Genomic DNA, 11,952 nt, shown 5'->3' on the forward strand with positions numbered 1-11,952 from the left:
TCTAACTTAATTGCAGCGCAGTCTCTAAATTTCTTGTTCATTAATTTTTAACTACATAAAAGAATAAGAATTAAAAAAATGTGATTTATTTTAGAAAAAAAAAATAGAGGGTAGGGAGCCCACTGGGCATGGTGACACATGCCTTTATTCCCAGCACTTGGGGAGGCAGAGGCAGACTGATCTCTGAGTTCAAGGCCAGCCTAGTCTATGTAGTAAGTTCCACACCAGCTAGGGCTACATGGAGACCCTGTCTCCAAAAGACCAAGAAAAAACAAACAAACAACAACAACAATACATATGGTAGGGCTATAAAGTAGAATAGCAGGTTTCCCCAGAATTTGAGAAATATTGTGACAAGTTTTTAGTTAGGTTAAAGGCATTCATTTAGGAGCCAATGGGTCTGGGTTCTAGCATATTACCATCTGAACAAGTCTCCCAATTTCTACGTATCAGAAGCCCCATCAAAGACTGCAAGGGTTAAATCAGTCATCCTGACTATCTTTTCCAGTTGTTCTATTGTAATGCCATGAAATTAGTGACATGCTTCAGGTTGTTTATAGTTTGGGATTTTAGGACCTGAATATAACATAGACTTAAAATTTCTACTTTAAAAAAAAAATTTATTATTTTTATTTTATGTGTACACGTGTATTGCCTGCATGTAGGTAAGTGCACCTGTGTCATGCAATGCCTGCATCGGACAGAAGAGACTATCAGATCCCCTGGAACTGTAGTTATGGACAGTTGTTAGCTGCCATATAGGTGCTGGGATTCGAACCCCGGTCTTCTGCAAGAACAGTCAAGTGTTCTTAACTGCTGTGCTATCTCTTCAGTCCCCTTAAATTTTCTTTTAAAAGTCTGATTCCTATATATGTATACCATCCCCCTAAATTTGTGCATTTATGTATTTTTCTTCTATTTAGCTGCCTGTTTATTGTTTACAATAGAAATTCCACAAGATGTATTTTTTTTCCTTTTATTTTTTTTCAGCTTCTTTTTTCAGTTTCTCCAAGATTTCTTCTGGAGTTGTAGAGGCCAAGAGCTTTACGACCTTGTCTCGAGATTTACCACCCTAAAGCAAAAAGAAAAAGACACACTCAGCGTCCACATTGGCAGGACAACAGACCTTTGTGTCCCTACCTCAGCCATGTGTTCATGGGGATGTTAGGGATGACCTTTCCTGATAGCTTAGGCATACTCTCCTAGACATCTTTACCTTACTACAAATTTGTATACTCTCCAGGTTTTACCTTTCTACTTTAGTTTTTTGCCTTTTTGAGACATGGTCTCCCTGTAGACCCAGCTGGCCTGGAACTCACTATGTAGACCAGCCTGGCTTCAGACTCGGAGATCTGCCTGCCTCTGCCTCCCAAGTGCTGGGATTAAAGTCGAGCATCACCATGCCCAACTTAGTTTGTTTTTTATAATAAAAGTTTGACATTAAAATTTCAAATAAATGTTTACAGTATTCTCATTTCTATGTCTTTTCTTTATTCTTTGTTTTTGAGACAGGGTCTTATGCAGCCTAAGCTAACTCAAACTCTTTCTGAGGGTGACCTTGAACTCCTGATCCTTTCTACTTCAAGTGCTGGGATTATAGGCACTTCCCACTATGCCTAATATTCAAGTTTCAAGTAGCTTAAATTAAAAATGAAAATAATGTTAAAATACATTCAATATAAACTTTTTATGATATATAAACAAATTGCTCTTTTTAATAATCACATAATCAGAAGAAGCATTTCACTACAACAGCATTGACATATTCAATAACAATTTCCAGAGCAAAGATGCAGCTCTTTCAAAATTGGCTATAAATTTTTAGGTTCGCAGTTGAGTTAAACAGTTATACAGTATTGTATTCAATATAAACCCTATAAGACATAAAACTGAATGAGGTTTTAACTTTTAAAAAAGATCCCCATTTCATTTTAAAATATACTGTTTCATATAGAAAAACTCATTTTTAATCCTTCTAACACTTAGATGTTTGTACATGCGTCTCTCATCTCTGATTATTGCTAGTCACAGTCAGTTACTTTCTGAGATCCCTGGCACCTGAGCATGGATATAAAATCATCAGGTAGATTTCAATGGTAATGTTTTTCACATCTACTAATGAACATGAAGTAAATTTTTATTTCCTCAAATATAACTCATTTTTATTGATTTTTGTGTGTGTGTGTGTGTATTTCATATAGAACATCCCAAACAATTTTATTCATCTATATACCCATGTCCAAATGGCACCCTCCCATAACCTCCCCTGCACCCACTGGAGCCCATATACTCTGTCATCCCTGTTATTGTCCACTGTGCTGTCAGTGCCCCCAGGCAATCCCCAGTGCTTGTCCAGTGCTGGGTTACTGTCTGGGAGTCTCTTGGGGCACCCTGGCCAACAACTCAAAGGAAGGTATCTCCTATCTGGCATTGTTTCTTGTTATGTAGCCTTTAGTTACACACATGGACTCTTAAAGAATTATATTGATCCCTTTAATCTTTGGTTATACTTTCCTTTTGGGTGTTTAAGACAATATAGTTGGCCCAGATAAACCATTTTATTTTTACTCTCAAGGTCATTTGAGGCTCTGTTCCTCAGGGGTCACATGGGCTTAGAAGGAGCCCCTGGCTCCTTTCTTTTACCAGTTCCATCTATGTGAAGACAAGTTAAAGGCCCCGCTCAACTGTGGCTGGCTTCACTTGGAAGTATGGAGGAAATGTTTCCTCTGTGTTGACCCTCCTCTTTGTAGACTGGACACTGGTTCAAGTCCATCTGGTGGGGTCTCCATGGCCTCCTTGATCAAGAGGACAGGTGACTTACCACAGTTACAGGACATTTTGAGAGATGCTCCATAGACCCCTGGAGCTTAGTCGACCTTGGAGGGCAAGAAGCAAAAACTGTCCTTTAAGGCCCTCTGACCAATTGGTATAGGTCTCAAAGTATGGCTGTTAAACAGCCAAGAAGATTAGTTCCACCAGTCTGGTACTTTTAATTACCATGTGCTATTATGTAGATAAAGCTTGGGCAAAGAACAAAGGTTCTCAGATAAACCTTGCCTAGACATATATTATGCTCCTTGAGCTAGTTGTATGTATAATTTGTCAGTAGGTTGTTGGACTAATATGGTCCCCCCTTTTTTTTTTTTTTTAATTAGCTAGGCATCTCATTGTTCAACCCTTCTACCATGATTTCCCCATTTACGGTGCCCCCATTTTTCCCATAATAATACCCTTCTCCTATGGTCCCATCTCCCTTGAGCTCTTTCTTTCCCTTTATCCCCAAATTGCTCTTTTCTATAGTATTACATTTCTGAAAATTTCAAAAAAAAAAAAAATCACATATCCAAGTGCTGTGATTTCACAATCACTTAAAACAACTTTAAAGGGGCTAAAGAGAGCCAGGCCTAGTGGCACATGCCTTTAATCCCAGCACTTGAGAGGCAGAGGCAGGAGGATATCTGTGAGTTCAAGGCCACCCTGGTCTACATAGTGAGTTTTAGGCCAGCTGGGGCTACAGGGAGACCCTGTCTCAAGACTCAGCACTTAAGAGCACTTAGTGCTTTTGCAGAGAACCTGGGTTAGGTTCCTAGTACCCAAGCACCCATGTGGTGGCTCACAACTATCTGTAACTGCAGTTCTTTGGGATCTGACACCCTCTTCTGGCTTCTGTGGATAATGCCCACACATGGTGCACTTATATACATGCAGGCAAAACACTCATACATAAAATTCTTAAAAAGTTTAAGCAAAAACTTTAAAATGAATTTGTTTTCAAACATCTGTTATAGAAAGTGAAATCTGAGTAGGGAGTTACCTAGATGGACAGCCTTCTGGCTGTCATCAAAACCAGAGCACTGGCAGGTCACATATGACCTGCCACAGGTTGAAGAAGATGAAGTGGATTTTTAAGTGCAGTTTATTACTCAGTGACTTTGAATGACACCCAGATATGGACTAATAGTATAGCTTGGTCTCTCACCTCCAGATCTATTTCAATATGTCTACCAAGACGCCTGAAAACCTGTGTTTATAAATCATTCTTTACTGATTTTGAAGTAAAACCAAGGTATTAACTTCATATAAACTGGCTATCTTCTAATCAGCTTCCCCTAGTGAGCAGAACCAATGTGATCAGAAATACTTGAGCTCACTAATGGAGATGACAACAAGAACAGTTGTAGAATTCTTTCAGTATAGTGATGTCATGAAGGGAGCAAGATTATCTGACAGTGGTTACAGGAATGAATTTATAAAGGAGAAAATACTGTACATTAGTGCAACTAAGGACAGTAAAGTATGAGTAGTCTAGATATGGACAAGGCAATGTGGATGAAGATGACTAGGAAGAAGTCATAGACTCTTGCAATTAAATGTTTTTAAAAACTGGCTTTACAAATTATTTGTTGAAATATTTAATGAATTATGATTGGTATGTAATATGTTTAAAAAGAAAGAGCGAGACTTACCTTATCCAAAACTACATCACTCTTCCTGAGTTCTAAGACCTTGGAAAGATACCGACAAAGCTCAGCGTTCGCCTCTCCCTCAGATGGTGGTGCTGCGATTGCTATGCTTACGGCTTCAGTTGTCAGATCTGGAACGAAAATGGCATGACCTTTATCCTTTCTCCCCTAAGGGAGGAACTGCAAAGTTTACGTGTGTCTGGCACAGTAGATTTTCAATTAACAAATGAAGTAGGTTGGATCTCTTGCACCCAAACCAAAACAAGGCTGAAATGAATGATTAATACTTCAGGGAACCTAAACATAAAAAATAAGACTGTACAGTTACAGAAAATAGACCCACAAAAGAGCAAACCCTATTAACCCAGATGGACCTAGAGTCCTAGGAAGCATCTTGGATTTATTAGGCAACTAGAGATAGCCTTGGTCAAATGGAAGAGCTCTAGGAAAGGAGTTGGAAGAGCTGGGCTTCAGCTCCAGCAAAGTCACCAAGGAAGTGCATGGATGATGCTGCTGTGGATTGCACAAGGGCTCAGGATGTTACATCAGGAAAAGGAGAGCACGGGGCTACATTTCTCTGTTCTGTGACATGCATCTTGAATATTTTAAGAGTCAGTGCATTTAACATATAGCAATTGAACTAATTTTAAGTATATACAAACACACCAAAAGGGTGTTACAAATACTGATAAAAGCCTCACAATAACTTTAGTACTGATATTAGGTGCATTTTACAAGTAAGGCTATTGGAATTAAGTAATGTGCACTGCAGTCCTTTACTGCTAATAGGAGAGAGAAGTATTCAAGGCAGTTTGCAAATGAGCTTGAGCTGATCCTGCATCAGTCACTCAGACATTCCCACATACTTGCATGCTGTGTACAACACATCTATAGACCCCACAAGAATGAGACAGTATGAAACTCTTCTGTTACCATGCCTCATACATGGTTTTTCACATTTTAACATCTTTGAAATCAGACACGTATTATGATAAATGGAAGAGTTTAATCAGTATGATTTGTTTATTAAAAAATAAGGTACATAAATACTCAAGTACCTTGTAGCTGATTCCTTCTTAGATTTGGCTTAGAAAATGCCAGTGGTCAGGTTTGGGGGCACATACCTATAATCCCAGCACTTGGGAGGCTGAAGTAAAAGGGGAGTTTGAGCCCAGCCTGAATTACATAGTCTAATCTTTAAAAAAAAAAAAAAAAAAAAAAAAAAAAGCTAGCCAAGAGATACAAGGTAACATGGCCTTTGGTACACACTAGGCCGACCTAGCACATCACTTCTGGTGTATTATTTTCAAATATAAAAACAATTTGGTATATAAAGCTTTAGAGGTAGAAAAGACCTTCAGATCAATGGTTTTCAAACTTGAACTTCACACAGGAATTACTCAGCCTCAGAGCTCAGGTTTTTCTCCCATTCTTTAGGTTGATGTTTATTGAACTAAAGTACTTCTGCTTTCTCTGGTCAGTGTCTCTAGTTTTTGGAGCAGGAAAAATGGGAGAATAAAGGATGTACACACATTTTCTATCTGTCTTTCTGAAAACACTAGTTTGTTGTTGCTTTGGGACAAGGTCTTGCTTTGTAATCCAGGCTGACCTCAAATTCAAAAACCTCCTGCCTCAGTTCCCAAGTGCTTGGATTACTGGGTACATCTCCAGGCCCATCTCCCCCAAACCACATTTTATTTTGTGTGTATGAGTGTATTGCTTGCATGTATGTAAGTGCACTTGTGTCGTACAATCCCTACAGTCAGAAGAGAGTGTCAGATTCCACTGGAACTGGAGCTAGTTAGCTGTCATGTGGGTGCTGGGAATTGAACCCAGGTCCTCTGCAAGAGCAGCCAATTCTCTCAACCACTAAGTCATCTCTCCAGCCCAAAAACTTGGTATTAAATATTGAGTATTGGCTTTCAATACCTTTTTATGAGAATCTAGAATTGTTTAATAGAGAAGTCTAAATGCAGACATGGGAAATATAGTTTACAGTCACAGGATGAACTGTCAGCTAGGAAGGCAAAGGCAAGACGGAGCAATCCCTTGATTCATGTATGAATCCCATCCAGTGCTCAGATATACCTGTCACAGCATTTTGTTTGGAGCCAGGTTTGGCATGGATGGCTATGGTGACACAACCTTTAGGATCAGTTGCCACAGGCCCTACAGGAAGGCATGGTGTCTTTGGTTCCTTGCTTTGGTTTTGACCCTAAAACAACAACACACAATTTTAGACGTTACACTTTTATTTTGACCCACTTCTCTTCACTAAATTAAGGCTATCATCCATGTCCATAAACTGACCTAAGAATGTTTTTCCTATATCCCTCAAGGCTCAAATCAGCCTCCGATCAACCCCACAAGGTGTTGGTCCTGCCTTGGAGGAAGACCTGACTGGGCCCATACCTTTGTGTTGGTTTCTACTGTCAGCTTTATAATTTCTAGCCTTCAGCACATCTTATATCTTGTGTGGCCTACAGTTGCAAGTGTGTATGTGTGTGTTTGCTGCCTTGGAAGATCTCACTCTGGATACCTTAGTGCTTGTAACTATAGTCTACTGTATCATTCCTATTCAAGATTGGTTACTATTTATTATTAATCTTTGTATCCAATGGGGCCTAAAGCTGGAATCAGGTGGGAGGGTGGTGCAAAAGGAACAACAGTGATTAGCATTTAAACTCCATGCTAACAAATTTTCATTCATTCACTATTTAGGAAATAAGTACCAGTGCAGCATGTACGCAGTAGGTGTGTGAATAAAGATTCATAGTCCTTGCCCTCAACGAAGTAGTGGGAACAAACATAATGACTGTTCAACTATTCACTGTGCCTACCAAGTACACCAGTGAGTACTGCAGAGAGGGAAAAGGGAACCCGGCCGTGGGAGCTGCCAACAGGTGGTGGCACCTGAGCTGGATCTAAGGAGTTGGGAGTTGCTGAGCAAAGACGTGGCTGAGATCAGCTACGGTAAGGAGGCAGAACGCAGTCTTCCAGGAAAGTGCAACCCTAGGAATGGGAAAGCAGGGCGGAGGTCGGCAGGTGGGGCTTGGGCAGCAGGAGCGTTGGGGAACCCGAGGGAATCCGAGGTGTGCGCCGAAAGCCGCAGTCCCCGCGCGGGAACTGAGCAGTCAGGTCCTCCACCCTGCAGGTGCCGCTTCTCTTCCTCAAGTGCAGCCCGTGGCCCACCCTCGACGCCGCGGGACTTGCCACTGGCCTTGTTCGTCGCGCCGGCTTTTTTAGGCATCGCGGCACAGGAAGGGCACCTAGCAATGACCCGAGTGCGGCACACAACTGCAAGCCTGAACATCCCAGTCCGCCAGACACCTGGACAGCGTGCGCAGGAAGCGCCCCGTGCGCCTGCGCTTAGCGGGCGGAAGCGGCCAGGGACCTGCGCATCCCCAGTTCACCGCGAGCGCCGCCTCCCGGCGGGCGGGCGCAATTTCTGATCTTACCCTGCTGAGCTGGGGTGAGATGTGATGAGCCATCTGTCAGATGCTGGGAAACAGTGCCACCTCAGTCTTCTTTCCACCACGGGAAAAGAAAAGTATTGTCGCTTCTCAGGGCTGGAGCAAGAGCAAGGACACGGCCCGCGAGTCAGTAGAATCTCTGCCAGCTTGGCCCGGGTGTGCATTCCACCCGCCGATGGAGCACCTACTTTGCACCCAGTATGGAAGGAGAAGAAATCCACTGTGACGTGTGATAGGACCTACATGAGGTCCTAACTGGAGCAGAGGCAGGGGTCAGTGAAAGCGCTGGGGTTAGGGACTGGCAGTTTCTAATCTGGTCAAAGTGTGGCCAGCAGACAGACACTCTGCAGGAAGAAGTGTCACCCAAAAGGGAGATGGCTTGAACCAGAGTAGTAGTGGTTGGGACGGAGAGCTCATTTTAAGGATTTTGGGGGACTGGAATAGTTAGAGCTGGAGAAATGACCACATGTAGGAACTAATAGTGAAGATGCCCAGGTTTGGGAGTTCGAGATGAGGTTTTAGGTTATGTTAAGTTTGAGGTGACTGAAGACATAGGAGCTACCTGAATGTCTATAACTGAAGCATCAGAGACCTGTGCTGCTTACAGATTCTTGAGACCTCTGAGAATAAATATGACCAAATCCAAGAAAATGGATCAGAGACATGCTCAGAGTGTGCAGATCCCTGAGGTGAGCTCAGGACAGAGCCAGAAGGGCCAGGGAGATATACTACCACAAAACACTTGGCCAAAGGTAGGACTACAGTGTAAGGGCAGCCAAGGGAGGTTGCTTCAAGAGAGTGGTCAACAGTGATGACTACTACAGAGAAATGACAAGGTGTTCAAAGATCTAGAAAATGATTGGTGGTGGTGACCTAGGTGGGGTAGGTTCAGTGGATAAAAGAGGGATTTAGACTTTGCTGTGAAGGGGTAATAGCTATCTAAGGGTCATGAGGCGTGAAGGTATTTTCTTTTTTAAGTGCACTCAAGGTTGACAGGAATGGGCCAGGAGAGGATGCTACACCTCAGGTTTAGAAGCAGGAACTGGTGTTTGACTAGCCAGAGGTGAGGTGTTGAAGGTGAGGACTGAAGAATAGTTACAAGAACAGTGGAAAATGGCAGAGCTATTTACTGAAACTCAGAGGCACTGACAGTCTGATTCAGGTTCAAGTCCAATATACAGCTGTATTTTATTTTTGATGCTGAGTACTTCTGTATTAGTTACTTTTCTGTTTGCTGTGATAAAAACACTGACCAAAGCTGCTTATAGAAGGTAAGGTTTATTTAGCTTCTGGTTCCAGAGGGCCAGAGTTCATCATGGTGGGGAAGCATGGCGGAAGGAGGTGTCTGGAGCAGCAAGCTGAGCAATCACATCTTCAAGCAGGCACAGGAAGCAGAGAGCAACAGGAAATCTGGCAAGGCTTAAGAACTCTCCAAGCCCACCACCCAGGGACATGCTTCCTTCAGCATGGCCATACGTTCTAAGACCTCCTAAAACACCATCACCAACTGGGGACAAAATGTCCAAATACTTGGAGGCTATGGGGGACATTCTCATCCAAACCACCACATACATGCTCTGCCACTGAACTACACCCCAAGTTACATAATTTTAAAGGCCTGGGCTCAGCAATTAGGAAGTTGACCAATAATGCAGAGAATCAGATTGATTTGTGTGTATACGAGAGGACTGAGGTTTACTGAAGGGTTCAAAACCAAAAGTGGAGAAGAGTTTAATAAAAAAGATCAAAGGACTAACTTAACTTGGTAGGGAAGGAAGTCAAAAGGGTTGACTGAGCACAGTGATGTCAATGTTCACTAACAGGTGGAATTGGAGTCTAAATGCTGAAAACAGCTAGCAAAGGTTGTGGTCAGAGAATGGGCTGTCTGAATTTATTATTTCAGAGACATTGGTTCCATATGACAAGGTGTGTGGTGTGGTCACAAGAGAAAACAGCTGAAGCCTTCTTGAACTGAAAAACTAGGAATGAATGGACTGTTTAAAGGGATACTAAGGCCGTTCAGCCTTAAGGCTCAGGCAGAAGTGACCCAGGTGCTAAACCACATTTCTATTGTCATGGGTTAAATCGTCCTATTTCCTTTTGAAGAATTGAGGTACAAAGTGGAATTGTAATTAGGTGAAACCATGACAGCCTCAATTAAGAGACTTGACAACTGGGAGAAACAAAGGGGACACGTGTTGGTGAACTGCTGATGGTGCCTGGCAGGTGGCTAGATGGGTAAGAGGAGAGGCAAAGGGTCGCATAAAGAATCCTTCAACTTTCCCCAGAGGTACCTCCAGAGTAAGTATGAAGACTTCATCACACCAGCCAGAAAGACGAAGAATGCTTAGTTCTATGTGCCATGCCATCATAACTGTGCTCCCACCCAAGTACCTGTCCCTAAAGGGGAAATGAGAGGGTAGAGCTTAAAAAATGCTTAGTAGTGAGGGAAAAAATAGGGACTGTGGTTCAAATGGCAGAAACATTATAAATGTTTGATTCCATTTTTAAATTATTTTTTAAAAATCTTCCTTTAAGCCAGGTGTGGTGGTGCACGCCTTTAATCCCAGCACTCGGGAGGCAGAGGCAGGTAGATCTCTGTGAGTTCAAGGCCAGCCTGGTCTACATAGTGAGTTCCAGGATAGCTGGGGCTACAAGGGAGCCCCTGTCTCAAAAAGACCCCCCCCCAAAAAAATCTTTCTTTAGTCTTAAATGGGCTTACCTAAGAGCTTTGCCAATGGAGGAGAGGGATTTTTTTTTTTTTTTGTCTTTTTGAGGCAGGGTCTCCCTGTAGCTGCAGCTGGCCTGGATTCTCTATGAAGACCAGGCTGGCCTCAAACTCACAGAGATCTGCCTGCTTCTGCCTCCCTAGTGCTTGGATTAAAGGCGGCCATGACACCTGGCTTGGGAGAGGGATTTTTTTTTCAAGTTTATTTTTATTTTTTAGAAGAAGCATTTCATTACCACTTTAACATTCTCAATAACAATTTCCAGAGCAAAGATACATATCTTTCAAAAGTGGCTATAAAATTTTTAGGTTCACAGTTGAAATAATACTTATACAATACTGAACTCAGTATAAACCCTATATGACATAAAATTGAGTTTTTAACCTTTAAAAAAGATCTCCATTTCATTTTAAAATATAGTTTCTTACAGAAAGACATTGTTTTTGCTAATAACAGATGTCGGTGCATGCGTCTGTAATCTGTATGTATCTGATTATTACTAGTCATTGTTGGTTGCACTTGGATCCTTGGCACCTGTGTATGGATATAAAGTCATCAGGTAGATTTCAATGGTAATGTTTATCACCTCTACTAATTAACATGACAAATTTTTATGCTTCCTCCTCAAATATAACTCATTTTTTAAATTTGTTGATTTTTTTGTGTGGCTATCACAGAGAACATCCCAAACCGTCTTATTTATACACCCACTTCCCCGATGGCACCCTCCCATAGCCCCCCCACCTCCACCAGAGCCCTTATACTCTGTCATCCCTGCTACTGTCTGCTGTGTTGTCGGCACCCCCAGATGTACACCAGTACTTGTCCATCCGGTGAATCGAGTCAGCCTATCTAGGGGTCTTTGTTTTAGGAAGGTCAACTGTTCCTCATCTAACAGCAATAAGTTGTCAATGTTCCTTTAGATAAGACTGGGGTCTGCTGTTCATTTTCCCAGTTCTATGCTGGGTTACTGTCTGGGAGTCTCTTGGGCCACCCTGGCCAACAACTCAAAGGAAGGTATCTCCTATCTGGTATTGTTTCTTGTTATGTAGGCTTTAGCTATACATATGGACTTCAAAAAAATTATATTGGCCCCTTTAATCTTTGGTTATACTTTCCTTTTGGGTGTTTAAGGCCATACAGTTGGCCCAGATAAACCATTATCTTACATTATTTTTACTCTTAAGGTCATTCGAGGATCTGTTCCTCAGGGGTCACACAGGCTTGCAAGGAATCCCTGGCTCATTTCTTTTACCAGTTCCATCTATGTGAAGACAAGTCAAAGGT

At 42.1% G+C, this 11,952-nt stretch overlaps 1 protein-coding gene across 1 annotated transcript; it reads right to left on the reverse strand.

The window, feature by feature from the left end:
* Nucleotides 1-926: 926 nt before the first annotated feature.
* Nucleotides 927-7,819, reverse strand: CUNH15orf40 (chromosome unknown C15orf40 homolog). The gene is made up of 4 exons (XM_008844434.2): nt 7,684-7,819; nt 6,552-6,678; nt 4,467-4,594; nt 927-1,072 (listed from the first exon to the last, which is right to left on the reverse strand). The coding sequence occupies exons 1-4, from the start codon at nt 7,774-7,776 to the stop codon at nt 977-979; spliced, it is 444 nt and encodes a 147-aa protein (XP_008842656.1). The 5' UTR covers nt 7,777-7,819; the 3' UTR covers nt 927-976.
* Between the last annotated feature and the right edge of the window lie 4,133 nt (nt 7,820-11,952).

This window comes from Nannospalax galili, unplaced genomic scaffold (genome assembly GCF_000622305.1).
Source record: "Nannospalax galili isolate Female #2095 unplaced genomic scaffold, S.galili_v1.0 scaffold902, whole genome shotgun sequence".
Classification (NCBI taxonomy): domain Eukaryota; kingdom Metazoa; phylum Chordata; class Mammalia; order Rodentia; family Spalacidae; genus Nannospalax; species Nannospalax galili.